The sequence below is a fragment of the Schistocerca americana genome, chromosome 4, assembly GCF_021461395.2.
Source record: "Schistocerca americana isolate TAMUIC-IGC-003095 chromosome 4, iqSchAmer2.1, whole genome shotgun sequence".
Lineage (NCBI taxonomy): Eukaryota > Metazoa > Arthropoda > Insecta > Orthoptera > Acrididae > Schistocerca > Schistocerca americana.
Genome location: NC_060122.1, coordinates 73,513,813 through 73,529,773, shown reverse-complemented (window position 1 = coordinate 73,529,773; position 15,961 = coordinate 73,513,813). Strand labels below are relative to the sequence as shown.

Genomic DNA, 15,961 nt, shown 5'->3' with positions numbered 1-15,961 from the left:
CCATGTATGGAAGTGAAACATAAATAGTTTGGATAAATAAGTTTGGATAATAAGTAATAAATAGTTTGGACAAGAAGAGAATAGAAGCTTTCGAAATGTGGTGCTACAGAAGAATGCTGAAGATTAGATGGGTAGATCACATAACTAATGAGGAAGTATTGAATAGGATTGAGGAGAAGAGAAGTTTGTGGCACAACTTGACCAGAAGAAGGGATCGGTTGGTAGGACATGTTCTGAGGCATCAAGGGATCACCAATTTAGTATTGGAGGGCAGCGTGTAGTGTAAAAATCGTAGAGGGAGACCAAGAGATGAATACACTAAGCAGATTCAGAAGGATGTAGGTTGCAGTAGGTACTGGGAGATGAAAAAGCTTGCACAGGATAGAGTAGCATGGAGAGCTGCATCAAACCAGTCTCAGGACTGAAGACCACAACAACAACAACAGATGTAGATGTAGAATTATCGGAAAAATCTGTATTAGTACACAGTTAACTTGATCTACTGTTCATAGCGCACAATCCTAGTTGCAGGTTGATTAACGGCTTCCCGAGGCACCAAAAATTTGATTTCCAGTATTTCATAAAATTATTGACAGAAATCAAAGTACTATGATAAGCTACTTATTAAGAGATATGTTAAAAGTTTGACTCATTTAGGGCAGCATTATATTTGGAAAGAGTGTACATGTCTTGAGGCAGACGATATTCATCCAATATATGAGAATTAGGGCACTTATTGAGTTGCAAAAAAAACCTTTTCCAAACTTTTTTTCACTGACACCCCGCACAAAAACATGACAGGAATAATGTTTATTGGTTACTACATTTGCACTGTCCATACCGTAAAACTGCCGCATCAGGCGTGGCGTTCTGATTTATTACTTCTTTAGTACTAACTCTATTTGTAACATATATTGTAGACACAATCCAAATACACCACTGAATGTACCTGGAAAATTATCTTATTGTGTAACATCTAGTTCAAGCGGTATGACGTCATAAACATAGAGATGAGTAAAAAAATCTAGCTTTAGCTTAAAATTGAGCGCAAATTACCGAGATCAGAAGTCTGAAACTGTCTGTTGCACTGTTGTTTGATTTTTTAAAGGGTCGGAGGTGGGGGCTCACTGGTTGTGCAATAACTGCTCGCTGCCGTCTGACGAAGGACCCAGGCCTGATATGAACCGTCCATTCAAAACGTGTGGCTGGTTGCAGGTTTTCCTTTAGTGATATTTATGAAATCAGCCTCAGCGTTGTCGAATCGTTGTGGATAAAATAAGGGTCCAACGACAGCGTTACGGCAAAATTCAACAGGAATGTACACTCTACTCGCAATCAATGTGCACAGTTTAATGAGTAGTTAAAAGTATAATGAACTACTTTTCATTACCTTCGAATCACTCCCCTATTCTAATCAGAGAGCACTGCTCCTCGAAACAAACGGCACAGTTTCAATGTGGAGGCAAGTATTGCCCGTCATTAGCTGGGAAACTCCCTCCGTTTATGCTTCACTGAAGAACTCTTTTGCACTTAGCAGTTGCTTGTATCTTGGACGTACCTCTAATCACGTGTCACGTCGCACCAACATCCGTCCGCCCTTGCTATTCGTCTTCCTACTCTCAAGCGACGCATTTACTTCCAGTCCACAAAATGTGCAGAAGGATTTGCAAGTCAGATGTGTATTCATCTCTCTGGTACTTCTCCACTAGAAACTCTAGCGCTTCTGGGTGTCCTTTACCTGCATTAAAAGAGCTGTCATAAAAACTGCACGGCTGTTAGCGACAGCTCTAAATGTGTTACGTGGCAACGATTTCAAAGGTCATCAACACGAGTGTCAACAACCGTTTACCATCCAGTGCTGGTTCAAGGTCATCCCTAGGCTTTACTGCGCTTAGTGGTCTTCACGGCAGCTACACTGCAGTTGAATGTTTTGTGATGTTGTCTTACCCCTTATCATTGGGTCATCGCCTTAGTCTTATCCTTTCTCTGGGAATTTTCTAAGGAACTCCCTTGGCCCATACACTTTGCTTTCGCTTGGCTGCATATCCCCTCCAGATCCATTTCGTTTTATTGACACTTGTAATTACGTGTTCCCCTCCACTGTGGTCCTACGCCCATTACTTGTCCTTTCTCTTATAGTAATTTCCAGCATGCAAACCTCCATCGCTTGCTAAGCAATCCTCAGCTTTTGAGTAGTTTTGTGATGTTGTACTGCCATAACTCAAAACTGGTACTCGACACACAACGTAAACTATCTGCTTCATGCACTTCAGAATTTAGTTTTAAAAATTCTACTTGGTTTACCAGAAGAACTGCAGCCCCTTGTTAACCTTGTATTTGTTACTGTAGCTGACCATGGAATCATCGTTTTTAACTGCCCTAAATGCAAAAACCCACAAGCCGGTTCTACGACTTCATTATTAAACTGTACTATTTTCTTGTAAGTATGTTGGATTTACCTCATTTTCTTCTATTACTTGATGACGTTTATCACTATTAGAGGGTGGCAGCTCAGTGTTATCTTCAATACGAAAGTGATAATTGCAAGGTTCCGCCTTCTTGCAAGAAGACAATTTCGTTTTACTACCCAAACCTCATGAAATTTGTAGAAATATTTTTGGGCAATACAACAAAACTGTGGTGTTACAAGGAGGCGAACCGTTATAATTTATTATTACCTTCTGAAAGCACGAGATAATAGCTTAAATTCCATAATTACAGATAAAACTGAAGTGGTTCATATTTTTTTCTTTTAATTTCGGTGCGGTACTAATTCCTTGTCAGTGTGTTACATTACACTCTCGTTTGTCCGCGGTTTTAGCAATGAAGGTGAGTCAGAGAGGAAGAAAGGAAGGAAGGAAGGTGCGGTTTAAGTTCTAGTCGACGACAAGGGCATTACAAACTAAACTCAAGCTCAGAAAGACAAGACTTAAAAATAATTTGGCCGTATTCTTTTCGTAAACACAATCGCACCAATGGCATTAAACACTTTAGGGAAAGTATGTAAAGCCTAAATACGGACGGCTTTTCGTTCGTCTGTAAGACAGTCCTCTTGAATGTGTGTACAGTGTCTTACCACTAAGCTAGCTTGCTCGGTTAGTTGGTCCGGAGTATAGTTCCAGCTCTTGCGGGGGCATAGGGTGGTTACCAGAAAACTAGATCACGACTGGTGAATTCCACGCTGAAGCCAGATCCCACGCACTGTCAACCAACTTCCGTGTTGTGCTCTGCCGGATTTGTCGTTGGGCGAGACTGCAGAAGAATACACCTGTCTCCTGGCGGTTAACACCAGCCTTCTAACCGAAGCGGCAACTCGCTTCAGTATTCACTATAGCCGACATATTCGTCTCATGAGAATCAGACAACTCTATTGATATTCAAGACAATTCTCATTTAATATTCAGCCTCAGTTGCACATTTTTAACTAGATTACACGTTTCGATCACTCAGGATCGTCTTCAGATCTAGGTAGTTGCGTCAGCAATCCATCTCGCTCATTCAGAACCACATATCACAGTACTCTGATATGTTCTTCCGAAAAGACAAGACGGGTTGCTGATACACCTACTCAGAACTGGAGAACACACTGAATGATCTAAATAATTAATCTAATTAAAATATGCAACTGAGACTGAAAAATACAAGAGATTTATGATAAATAGGCTTCAGTTATCACTTCTGCTGTGCTCACTGGGCTGAACAGTGGCGCCTAAAATTCTTCTGCCAAGAAAAAGCCGTTGGCATTGCCAAGAATCGAAAGCGTGTCTGACGCTTTGCACTTCAGCTGTGAAGTAGCTCAAGTCGAACGGCTCAAACGGAATAAAACTAATTTTATAATACACTTTAAACTGTGTGTTTATTCACAACCGATGTTTGAAAGTTAATAAATCGTAATTCTACAGAGACGGAAGTCGCTGATAAAGCGAAGTCGTGTGACTCACAGTAATGACCAGTAGATCGACCCTGGGCATAACAGAAGTACTATGTTACCAAAAGGTAAACTTCTGCTTCAAACAAGACGTGTTAAAACATTCAGTACTTGCAGGGTTACGTTTCCCAGGATATAAGTGCACACATCAAAAAATGTTTTGCATCACCCCGGTTCAAAGAACTCCTGAAGATAGATATATCTTCTGGTATTCATACTATGATGCTGAAGATAGACCTTGACTGTGGATATTGTATCACAGACACAGTCCCTTTGCTGTTCACAGATTTTACTAAATCGGCCCAAAGATCTAAACGACCATGCATGAGCAACGCATATTAGACGGAGGGGTTCCGACAGCCAATCAGTTCCAGTCATTCCACGAGGAAAGAGGTACACGGCTTGTGTTCTCTGCAGTTCAACCATGCCTAGACAGTCAATACCGCGGTTCGATCGCGCCCGCATTGTTACTTTGTGCCAGGAAGGGTTCTCAACAAAGGAAGTGTCCAGGCGTCTGGAAGTGAACCAAAGCGACGTTGTCCGGACATGCAGACGATACAGAGAGACAGAAACTAGAAACTGTCGATGAGATGCCTCGCTCAGGCCGCCCAGGGGCAACTACTGCAGTGGATGACCGCCACCTACGGATTATGGCTCGGAGGAACCCTGACAGTAACGCCACCATGTTGAATAATGCTTTCCGTACAGCCACAGGACGTCGTGCTACGACTCAAACTGTGCGCAATAGGCTGCGTGATGGGCAACTTTACTCCCGACGTCCATGGCGAGGTCCACCTTTGCAGCCACGACACCATGCAGCGCGGTACAGATGGGTCCAACAACATGCCGAATGGACCACTCAAGATTGGCATCACGTTGTCTTGGCCGATGAGTGCCGCATATGCCTTCAATCAGACAATCGTCGGAGACGTGTTTGGAGGCAACCCGGTCAGGCTGAACGCCTTACACACCCTTCAGTGAGTGCAGCAAGGAGGAAGTTTCCTGCTGTTTTGGGGTGGCATTATCTGGGGCCGACGTACGCTGCTGGTGGTCATGGAAGGCGCCATAACGGCTATAAGATACATGAATGCCGTCCACCGACCGATAGTGCAACCATATCGGCAGCACAAAGGCAAGGCATTCGTCTTCATGGACGACAATTCTCGCCCCCAACGTGCACATCTTGTGGATGACTTCCTTCAGGTTATCGACATGGCTCGACTAGAGTGACCAACGTGTTCTCCAGACATGAACCCTATCGAACATGTCGTGGATAGATTGAAAAGGGCTGTTTATGGACGACGTGACCCACCAACCACTCTGAGGGATCTACGCCGAATCGCCGTTGAGGATTGGGACAACGTGGGCCAACAGTGCCTTGATGAACTTGTGGATAGTATGCCACGACGAATACAGGCATGCATGAATGCAAGAGGATGTGCTACTGGGTATCAGAGGTACCGGTGTGTACAGCAATCTGGACCACCACCTCTGAAGGTCTCGCTGTATGATGGCATAACATGCAATGTGTGGTTTTCATGAACAATAAAAGGGGAGGAAATGATGTTTATGTTGGTCTCTGTTCCAGTTTTATGTACAGGTTCCGGAACTCTCGGAATCGAGGTGATGTAAAACTCTATTTGATGTGTGCAGCTGTGCTGTTGTGAGTTGTTCTTCACTTATTCGTATCAAGTGTAAATGTTATGTGCAGTAATAATTAAAAAGCAGCAGAAGAACTTAATCGTCACGGCTGACAGTTTGCAGTGTTCGTGAAGACCACTTAGCTCCTCACTTTCAGATGATACACGACGACATTGTTACTCTCGGTACAAACGTGCTTTCATTATAAAGTTCTTCGTCAGAGTAGTCAATAGGTAGAGACTGGCCGTAACACATGAAGTCGTTGCATATCAAGGTGGATCTTCGATTCAAGTCCAGTACGGTGTCTGTTTTGTGCTCATTTAACCGACCACAGAACGATAATTACCATAACGTATGATATGACCATCTGTAGGAACGTATAATTGTGATTAGAAACTACAGCTTGTTAAATACATATGAAAATGGCTAAATATAAGTAAATGTGATTCAGTTTTTTTTCCGGTTAGTGGCTCTTTCATAAAATCACCTTATGCGCCGCTCAATAAGCAAAAGGCATTAAAAATCAGATTGGAATAAATCAGGAAGCTCTCATGCCACTTTTCGCAAGTTAATCAATTAGGCAGCTGCGTTATTTCATACTGGTAAATGTGGCATAAAGTGAGCATAATCAAGAGCAGAAGACCGTAGTTACTACTTTTTTGGCTACTTAAGTATCTAAAACAGGCTCTAAAGACCTTGATTACTTCCCGATACTGTAAGAAGCTTGAAACATTGGCAGCAGTTATGACCATGGACAATTGATTCTCTTTTACAAGAGAATTGTTGCGTAGCTTATCTGAAACGCCACACTCAGCAGCTGAGCCGCAGAACTTCGCAGACCGCCAGCTCCTGTAAGCACTTCTCTCCCATTCACAGACGCGCCCCTGCATGCGCTGCATGTCTTCTAAAGAGCAGAGGACGTACCAGCTGAACTGTTCTTTGAGCCGAAATCGAGGCGTGCTTGGATAGCTTACTGTAAGAACGGTACTTGCAGAAGCCTGCTTTTTATGGATCAAAACTTTCATAAGATTCTCGATAATGTACCGTAGTTATCTTCCATTTTCGGAATAATAATCCTCTGACGAAGAAATCGAACCGAGTGATTGGAAAAAAATACAGGTCAGTCTTATCTACAAAAAGGGTAACCGAAGTAATCTACAAAAGTGTTGTCCACTGTCAGTGACGTCTCTGTGTTACAACGGGTGTCACACCCATGACTCGTCAGGCGCATATTATCTTGTGTTTCCGCAGACATTTGCAATTTAGTTCTTGCAATATACAGTTGGAGTCAGCACAAACAAATACTGCTCACCTCGTCTTCCATGCGAAGCCTGGCGTAGTAGGAAAGCACTCGTTTTTCCCTTTACAAACGAAATGCCTCTAAAGTGGAATTTGACGTGCCAGTTCAGCAGAGCGGTCCAAAATGAGTCAGTGACGTCTCTGTATTACAACGAGTGTCTCTCCCATGAGTCGTCAGGCGCATATTATCTTGTGTTTCGGCAGACATTTGCAATTTAGTTTTTTGAATATACAGCTGGAGTCATCGCAAACAAATGATGCTCACCACGTCCTCCATATGAAGCTTGGCACGTAGGAAAGCATTCGTTTCTCCGTTTACAAACGAAATGCCTTTAAAGTGGAATTTGACGTGCCAGTTCAACAGAGCGGTCAAAAATGAGTCTAGTGCGATATTCCTTCTATCTATATGCATCATTAACAGGACAGTAAAACACGAAGAACAGCCAGTGCTGCGGCAGCGGCTGAGCAACACGCTTCTTCATGACGGAAGCAGTCAGCGCTGAACATGGCGGTGCAGTCATTGCTGAAGTACTGGCCGTGCTTCGTGTTTTTCTGTCCTGTTAATGATGCATATCGATAAATGGAATATCGCACTGGACTAATTTGGGACTGCTCTGTTGGCACATCAAATTCCACTTTAAAAGGAAACAAACGACGCTTTCCGTTGCCCCTGGGCGTCGTATAAACGTGATGAGCAGGTTTCGTTTGGGCTGACGCCAGCTCTAAGTTGCAAAAAGGAAATTGCAAATACCTGCAGAAACACCAGAGAAACTGCGCCTGATGACTCACGGGACAGACATTAGGTATACCAGAACAAATTCTGAGTTCATATACGAGGTGCGTTCAAGTTCTAAGGCCTCCGATTTTCTTTCTCCGGACTGGAAAGAGATAGAAACATGCGCATTGTTTTAAAATGAGGCCGCGTTCATTGTCAATACGTCCCAGAGATGGCAGCACCGTACGGAAGATGGAATTTTACCGCCAGCGGCGAGAATGAGAACTGTTTTAAATACTTAAAATGGCGACGTTTTCCTTACTTGAACAGCGTCCAATCATTCGTTTTCTGAATTTGCGTGGTGCGAAACCAATTGAAATTCATCGACAGTTGAAGAAGACATGTGGTGATGGAGTTATGGATGTGTCGAAAGTGCGTTCGTGAGTGCGACAGTTTAATGAAGGCAGAACATCGTGTGACAACAAACCGAAACAACCTCGGGCTCACACAAGCCGGTCTGAAGACATGATCGAGAAAGTGGAGAGAATTGTTTTGGGGGATCGCCGAATGACTGTTGAACAGATCGCCTCCAGAGTTGGCATTTCTGTGGGTTCTGTGCACACAATCCTGCATGACGACCTGAAAATGCGAAAAGTGTCATCCAGGTGCGTGCCACGAATGCTGACGGACGACCACACGGCTGCCCGTGTGGCATGTTGCCAAGCAATGTTGACACACAACGACAGCATGAATGGGACTTTCTTTTCGTCGGTTGTGACAATGGATGAGACGTGGATGCCATTTTTCAATCCAGAAACAAAGCGCCAGTCAGCTCAATGGAAGCACACAGATTCACTGCCACCAAAAAAATTTCGCGTAACCGCCAGTGCTGAAAAAATGATGGTGTCCATGTTCTGGGACAGCGAGGGCGTAATCCTTACCCATTGCGTTCCAAAGGGCACTACGGTAACAGGTGCATCCTACGAAAATGTTTTGAAGAACAAATTCCTTCCTGCACTGCAACAAAAACGTCCGGCAAGGGCTGCGCGTGTGCTGTTTCACCAAGGCAACGCACCCACACATCGAGCTAACGTTACGCAACAGTTTCTTCGTGATAACAACTTTGAAGTGATTCCTCATGCTCCCTACTCACCTGACCTGGCTCCTAGTGACTTTTGGCTTTTTCCAACAATGAAAGACACTCTCCGTGGCCGCACATTCACCAGCCGTGCTGCTATTGCCTCAGCGATTTTCCAGTGGTCAGAACAGACTCCTAAAGAAGCCTTCGCCGCTGCCATGGAATCATGGCGTCAGCGTTGTGAAAAATATGTCCGTCTGCAGGGCGATTACGTCGAGAAGTAACGCCAGTTTCACCGATTTCGGGTGAGTACTTAATTAGAAAAAAAATCGGAGGCCTTAGAACTTGAATGCACCTCGTATAATGAGCTATTTCGACGGAATGACTTCATTCATGCTAACTAGTAAGGATTTCGAAAGTGTCGATGTTTCGTAATCCAGCTCGGTGTCTTGGATGGAGGGCTCTCGACAGAAGTTAGTTCAGGCTCGACACAGGGAAGCGTGTTGTCAGCATTGTGCTAATGACTTGGTGGAAAATATTAACAGCAGCATCAGACATTTCACGGATGGTGTCATAATGAAGTGCGTTCTGACGAAGCCCCATAAATATTCAGTTTCATCTTGATAGGATTTCAAATTGGTGGGAAGATTGACAACTTGTTTTAAATGTACAGAGATGTAAAACAATCAACTTCACACAAAAATTGGTATTACATGACTACAAAATCAATGATTCAAAATTAGAATCAGTCAGCTCATACAAAAACCTGGAGGTACCAATTTGTACAGATACGAACCGGAATCTTGATATAGGCTCAGTCAGTGGTAAGCTGGGTGCAAGACGTCGGTTCATTCGCAAGATACCAGGAAAGTTGTGTCAGTCTGCAGAGGAAACTGCTTACAACCCGCTTGAGCGTCCCAGCTTAGAATATTGCCCAACTGTATGGGACCCGTATCAGACAGGACTAACACGTGATATTTATCGTACACAAAGAAGGGCTGCACGAATGCTCACACGTTTGTTTGCCTCATGTGAGAGCGTCTCGAGGACTGTGAAACACTTCAACTGGCAGCCTTTTGAAGATACATGCAAAATATTCCTCGAAAGCGAACTTACGAAATTTCAAGAATCAGTAGTAAGTGAGAATCCACAAATATTCTTCAACTTCCTACGCATTGCTCCCGAACAACGGTGAGGACAAATTTAGACTAATTACAGCACGCACCACATACGGGATTCGATCATGTGGTACCACATTACTTAGCCTGTGCCATGCACTTCTGTGGATTGAAAAGTACGTAAGTTTTGCAGAATTTACGTTACAGCCACTACCAAGACGAAACGACTGTTAGAAACGAAGGGGAATGAAGACTTAAATAAATACATTTATTTCGGTTTTATAAAAACTAATGTGAAACATGGTTGTAACTCTCAATTGGAGCGAAAAAAGTCTCAAAGGAGTGCATGTTTTACGGAGGGGTAACTGGGGTAATCCCGGAGATATGGCCTACTGGATGAGATGGCCAGCTCGCAAGTTTCCAAGTAAACCTCTTGAACACGCCACCGGCGATCTTGTATCAACGTGGCGAACTGCTTCAATGTGAAAATTTTCTTTCCACCTCCAATAAACGTTCTCCACACCAGCGTCATGTTGCGTAGCCTCACTTGTGTGTAGTATTAGTTCAGTCGCGTAGCTTACGACCAAAAATATATTTTTTTTTTCAGGCAACTGTCAACAGGACTGACATACTTGGAGAAATTCCAGGTATACTTCGTGCTCTCTAACAGTACCTTTATCTACTACCTGCCCGACCCTTAGCTGAGTTGTCAGCGCGTCTGACTGACAAGCAGCGGCCCCGGGTTCGATTCCCGGCCGAGCCGGAGATTTTCTCCCCTCGGGGACTGACTGTTGTGTGGTATTCATCATCACCTCTTCATCATCGACACGGAAGATACCCAATGTGGCGTCAACTGAAAAAACTTGCAACTCTGCGACCGAACTTCCCCAAGTGGGGACTCCCGGTCATCAATGCTATACAATCGTTATTACTACTAGCTTAGATTATGGATCATCTTCGCAGAGGAAGAATATCCATTGTGAGAACTCCAAAGGCATATATGCTGTTTAACTAGGAAAGTAACAATGACGTATATGGTTCAAATGGCTCTGAGCACTATGGGACTCAACTGCTGTGGTCATCAGTCCCCTAGAACTTAGAACTACTGAAACTTAACTAACCTAAGGACATCACACACATCCATGCCCGAGGCAGGATTCGAACCTGCGACCGTAGCAGTCACACGGTGCTTGACTGCGCGCCTAGAACCGCGAGACCACCGCGGCCGGCGAATGACGTATAGTTTTCTGGTTTAATAGCATGTATGCCATGTGAAGTTCTCACAACAGATACCTTTTCCACTGTGAAGATGCTCCATAATCGAAACCGTTTGAGAATAAATGTATTGTAAGACAGCACAGAGTGTATTATGCATTTCTCGGTTAGACGCCTACAGCAACTGTAGCAGCTGTTCACTTCTAAGCGGGCATATCAAATATTATATAGGCTTTGTAAGCATTGTAATTGGTGCATATTCACCAGCAAGCTGAATGCGTTTTGTTAAATGAAGTACTCCATCCTGATCAAGTGTTCAGCGGTGTAAATGTAAACAAGGCGAAACTCAAACATGTAGCCAGTAATTTCATACTAAACTCATTAGTGAAACAACTTCGCCCGCAAACAAGCTTCACGCGGAGGGTCTGAGGAATAGCAAGTGCGGAGACCCTGATAACACGGGGCTCCATCGATAACAATAAAAAGTGGACATTACAATGTTTTCCCTGTTCCAACAACAAACAAGTGAGATCTTCATCAGCAGAACTTAATGTTGTACAAAATAAATCAGTAAGGGATAACTTCAACTATTTCTAAAACTACTACATATATCCAAATAAAGTTGTTAACAAAGTAGTAAGTAAAGAGTCAAATCCTTAACTGTGTGTATGACGGTTTTCGTGGGTAATCAGAACTATAAAATCTTCACTGTTTCTTGTCGCGAAAGAACGCAGCGTAAACGCGACCTCTTGGAAAGGCTGCTCCGTCTAATGAAGTGTTACCTGATATTTGCAATATCGTGGTAGTAATTTACATATGGACTGATTGTCGTGTAAAGCAGTGATCTCTGCTGGCGTCTTGCTGTAATCACTTTGTTTAGTCAACGACTGTGCTAAGATGAGACTGAGGAGCTGTGAGGCTGTTATTTTATGCAGGTCGCATTCAAATCAGACGGAACGCAGTTCCGGTCGTTCGGGAACTTGAGTGCGATAGTAGATTCTGCACACAGCACTGGAGTCACGTACTGAGGGAATCCCAGAAGAGAACGAAGCCTTTGTGATGCAACACAAAGATACTGAAAATTATGTGGGCTGATAAGATTGAATCGGCGAAGAAAGCAACTGACTGTAGGAAGGGGCAGGATAATAGTAGAAGTGTTAAGACATCAGGGAGTAACTTCAAAGACTCTGAAAGCTTGCTGTACAAGGCAAAAACTGTAGGGAAAGATAGAGACTGGAATATTTCCAAGAAATAATTGAGGACGTTGAGCAGAAGTGCTGTTCTGAGATGATGAGATTGGCGCACGAGAGGACGTCACGACAGAACCCATCAAATCAGTCAGCAGACAACAGGGGAAAAAATATTTAAGCTTTTTGCTGGATACTCACCGAGGACTCGTTCTTCCATTTGTGCAGGCGACCCAGGATTCCGGAGGAGACCGACAGCTGGCCCTCGGACGGCGGCTGCGGCACACAGAAAGACACACATTAGCACCAGAACCAGAGCCGAGTTCCACCAGCTGCTTCGCCCCGGCTGGCGCGGCGTGCCTCTCCCTCTGCAAGCGCGGCGTTCCCCAGAAAGCACATAACACACAATTTTTTTCCATTCCATTGGCGCAAGGTGGTGCAGCCACCGGTTTTTAATTATTTCGGAATAAAAACAGTCTTGGTTGCAGTCAAGACTGTTTCAGTTCTGAAACACGTAGCGTACAATATGACGGAAACTGAAAAACAAATATACTTAAGTCTACTAGTATGAAAAATAGCCATTTACTTGAGGAAGAAGCTTTTGAGAAGCATTGTGTGGTAGTGAAACATGGACTGTGGGAAAACCAGAAGAAAATCGAAGCAGGCTATGAGATTATCACAGTCCGGCCGTACATTAAGAACGCGATGCGCTGCTACCAGTGTGATCGTTTCAACCACTCTCGAATGTCTTGTGGACAGCCAGAAAAATGTGTAGCCTGTGGTAGGGATGGGAACGAGGGCGATTGTCCGCCTCCTTCTCCCTGGCGGCCATGCCGCCTCCTCTCGGGACTGTCCCGTGTATCTTGATGAGCGGGCTGTCCAAGAGATGCGGATAAAGGAAGAAGTGCCTTATCCAGCAGCTCGCAAGTTATTGGCTAGTCGCAAATCCAGCGTTCTCCAGTCTGGTACTTACAGTTCTGTTCTTGCTACCTCTCGCTCCATGGAGGACATGGCAACATAGGCGTGCGACGTCAAATTCAACACTGAGGTTGTGAAATCGCCCAGTATCAAGGTAGCATCGCCATCCCCCTGTGCAACAAGCCGTCAGACTCTTGCCTCAAGGGGCGAAGCCACCAGCTACACACCCAGTAGGTAGGAAAGGACTGGGGGAGTATTCCCGTGAAGAGTTCCTCCATCCCTCCAGTCAAACAACACCCGAATCTTCCCGCATCCGGAGAGGCTCGGAGAAGTCCACTAAAGCGAAATGGTCTTCTCCTTCGCCACGTGATACTTTAGCCTTGCCGGCCTCCGTGTTGTCGGTGCGAACCATCAACCGTTTTTCAGCGGTGGACTCCACAGACCGACCGCACAAGCAAGCCGATGCTTCTGTGGGCCCCATGTAGTAGGATGCTCCTGCTTCTGTGCCATGTAGTAGCTGGCTGTTACTAGGCAGCCGCCGAGGTGACACCCCCACATCTCTTCCTCATCATGACTCTCCTCCAATGGAATATTCGCGGCCTTCGATGCCACAAAGAGGATTTACGACTCCTTTTAGCATCGCAGCGTCCCCTTGTGCTCTGCCTTCAGGAAACGAAATTGCGCCCTCACGACCACTTTGAGCTTTGAACTTCCCCCTGTAGTCTGGATTCCATCTCATGGGGGCGTCATGCTGCTCATACGGGATGGCATTCATAGACAACCCATCTCCCTGACTACCCATTTTCAAGCTGTTGCAGTTCGCCTATTCCTTCCCCACTTGACATTTTCCCTCTGTACCATTGCTGAGGGAATTAGATTAGGAAAGGAGGCACTTAAAGTAGTAAAGGAGTTTTGCTATTTGGGGAGCAAAATAACTGATGATGGTCGAAGTAGAGAGGATATAAAATGTAGGCTGGCAATGGCAAGGAAAGCGTTTCTGAAGAAGAGAAATTTGTTAACATCCAGTATTGATTTAAGTGTCAGGAAGTCATTTCTGAAAGTATTCGTATGGAGTGTAGCCATGTATGGAAGTGAAACATGGACGATAAATAGTTTGGACAAGAAGAGAATAGAAGCTTTCGAAATGTGGATCTACAGAAGAACGCTGAAGATTAGATGGGAAGATCACATAACTAATGAGGAAGTATTGAATAGGATTGGGGAGAAGAGAAGTTTGTGGCACAACTTGACCAGAAGAAGGGATCGGTTGATAGGACATGTTCTGAGGCATCAAGGGATCACCAATTTAGTATTGGAGGGCAGCGTGGAGGGTAAAAATCGTAGAGGGAGACCAAGAGATGAATACAATAAGCAGATTCAGAAGGATATAGGTTGCAGTAAGTACTGGGAGATGAAGAAGCTTGCACAGGATAGAGTAGCATGGACAGCTGCATCAAACCAGTCTCAGGACTGAATACCACAACAACAACCATTTACGTCCCTCCATCATTCGATGTCGTCAGGGCAGACTTCCTTCAGCTTATTGGGCAGCTACCTCCCCTATTTTTGCTACTCGGTTACTTCAAGGCAGTGTCCTATGTGAGTGACAGAAGGGAACGACAGCGATCGACTTCTGGATACGCGACACTCCAGCGACAGGCAGCAACAGGTGAAAAGCTTGGGTTTCCTGCGTACGAGCGACCTTGTCGCGCTACAAGACGGCTGCTTAGAGGCAACCAGCTGTTTCTATAAAACGGCGTCCATAACCTGTAGAATACTGTAGCTCAAGAGTAAGGCTACAGAATTAGGTTTACTTAAAAAAAAAATAAACAGAAAAGGAATGCTGTGCATGAAATTTACGAACGGGGGAATTGTAAGCATGCTGTTTAGGTTTTTATGTTAGTAACGTCACCTAGCGCTCTGTATGAAAATCACTGGCTGTACTGTGTGCAGTCTGTGGTTGGTTGCATTGTTGTTCGCCATTGTAGTGTTGGGCAGTACTTATGTCATAATTCCTGTAACACTGATGTATCTGTTTATTTCTATTCATTTGTAAAGCTTGTACTACCACAAATGTTATCTGTATTGTTATGTTCTTTAATTATGTATTTTGTACCTTTGTTATTGTATTCTTATGTTATAAAATTGTAATTGACAGCAGTTCATCAAATTGTGTAACTTGTAAGTTACTTTTCACTGCACACGTTTCTGTTGGTCATAGTATATGGACAATATGTGAGAAGTCGGGACTGTTAGTGTTTGCACGTGTGTTGATAATTCAGCAAGGGACTGGTTAACAGCATTGCTGGTTCCAATGACAATTCCAAAAACTTTGTGAGTGCACAAGTGGAGGTTTATGGACTTGCTAATTCTCTGCAAGACTCATCGATGGTGATTGTGCACTTGCACAGTCGCAACAGATGGCTGCTGGCCGTCTGTACAAGGACTGCAGTGGGTCTGCATCTTTGATGGCCCACCAATACCATTATTTCTACAAGGACTGCAGTGGATCTGCACCTCAGGTGGGCCACCAATACCATAATCTCTACCAGGACTACAGTGGGTCTGCTCTGTGATCACCTACCTACCAATATTCTTCAAAACTTCGACTGACTCTGCTGTGGGTTTGCTCTGTTGTGGCCCATTACCTGTCTGCATGTCAAGAGTCAGCACTGTCTTTCTGTTGGAAGGACAACACTACTTCTTCAAGACTGCATGGAAATCCACTACTTCCGTGTGCATTTTCTTTTAATGCTCAGACTTTGTGCATAAAATTGTAATTAATACTGTGATGAATGACCAGGACTGTCTTTATGGACTGTGAGAAAATTTTGGCTTTTGACCAACATTGTCCAATAAGTG

The 15,961-nt window shown here is 44.3% G+C and overlaps 1 protein-coding gene across 1 annotated transcript in view; it reads right to left on the bottom strand.

The window, feature by feature from the left end:
* LOC124613267 (atrial natriuretic peptide receptor 1-like) overlaps positions 1 to 15,961 on the bottom strand; it is an 839,102-nt gene that overhangs the window by 387,877 nt on the left and 435,264 nt on the right. The window contains exon 3 of the mRNA XM_047141959.1: positions 12,383 to 12,457. Within this exon, the coding sequence (XP_046997915.1) occupies positions 12,383 to 12,457 (75 nt within the window). The remainder of the gene's footprint in view (positions 1 to 12,382; positions 12,458 to 15,961) is intronic.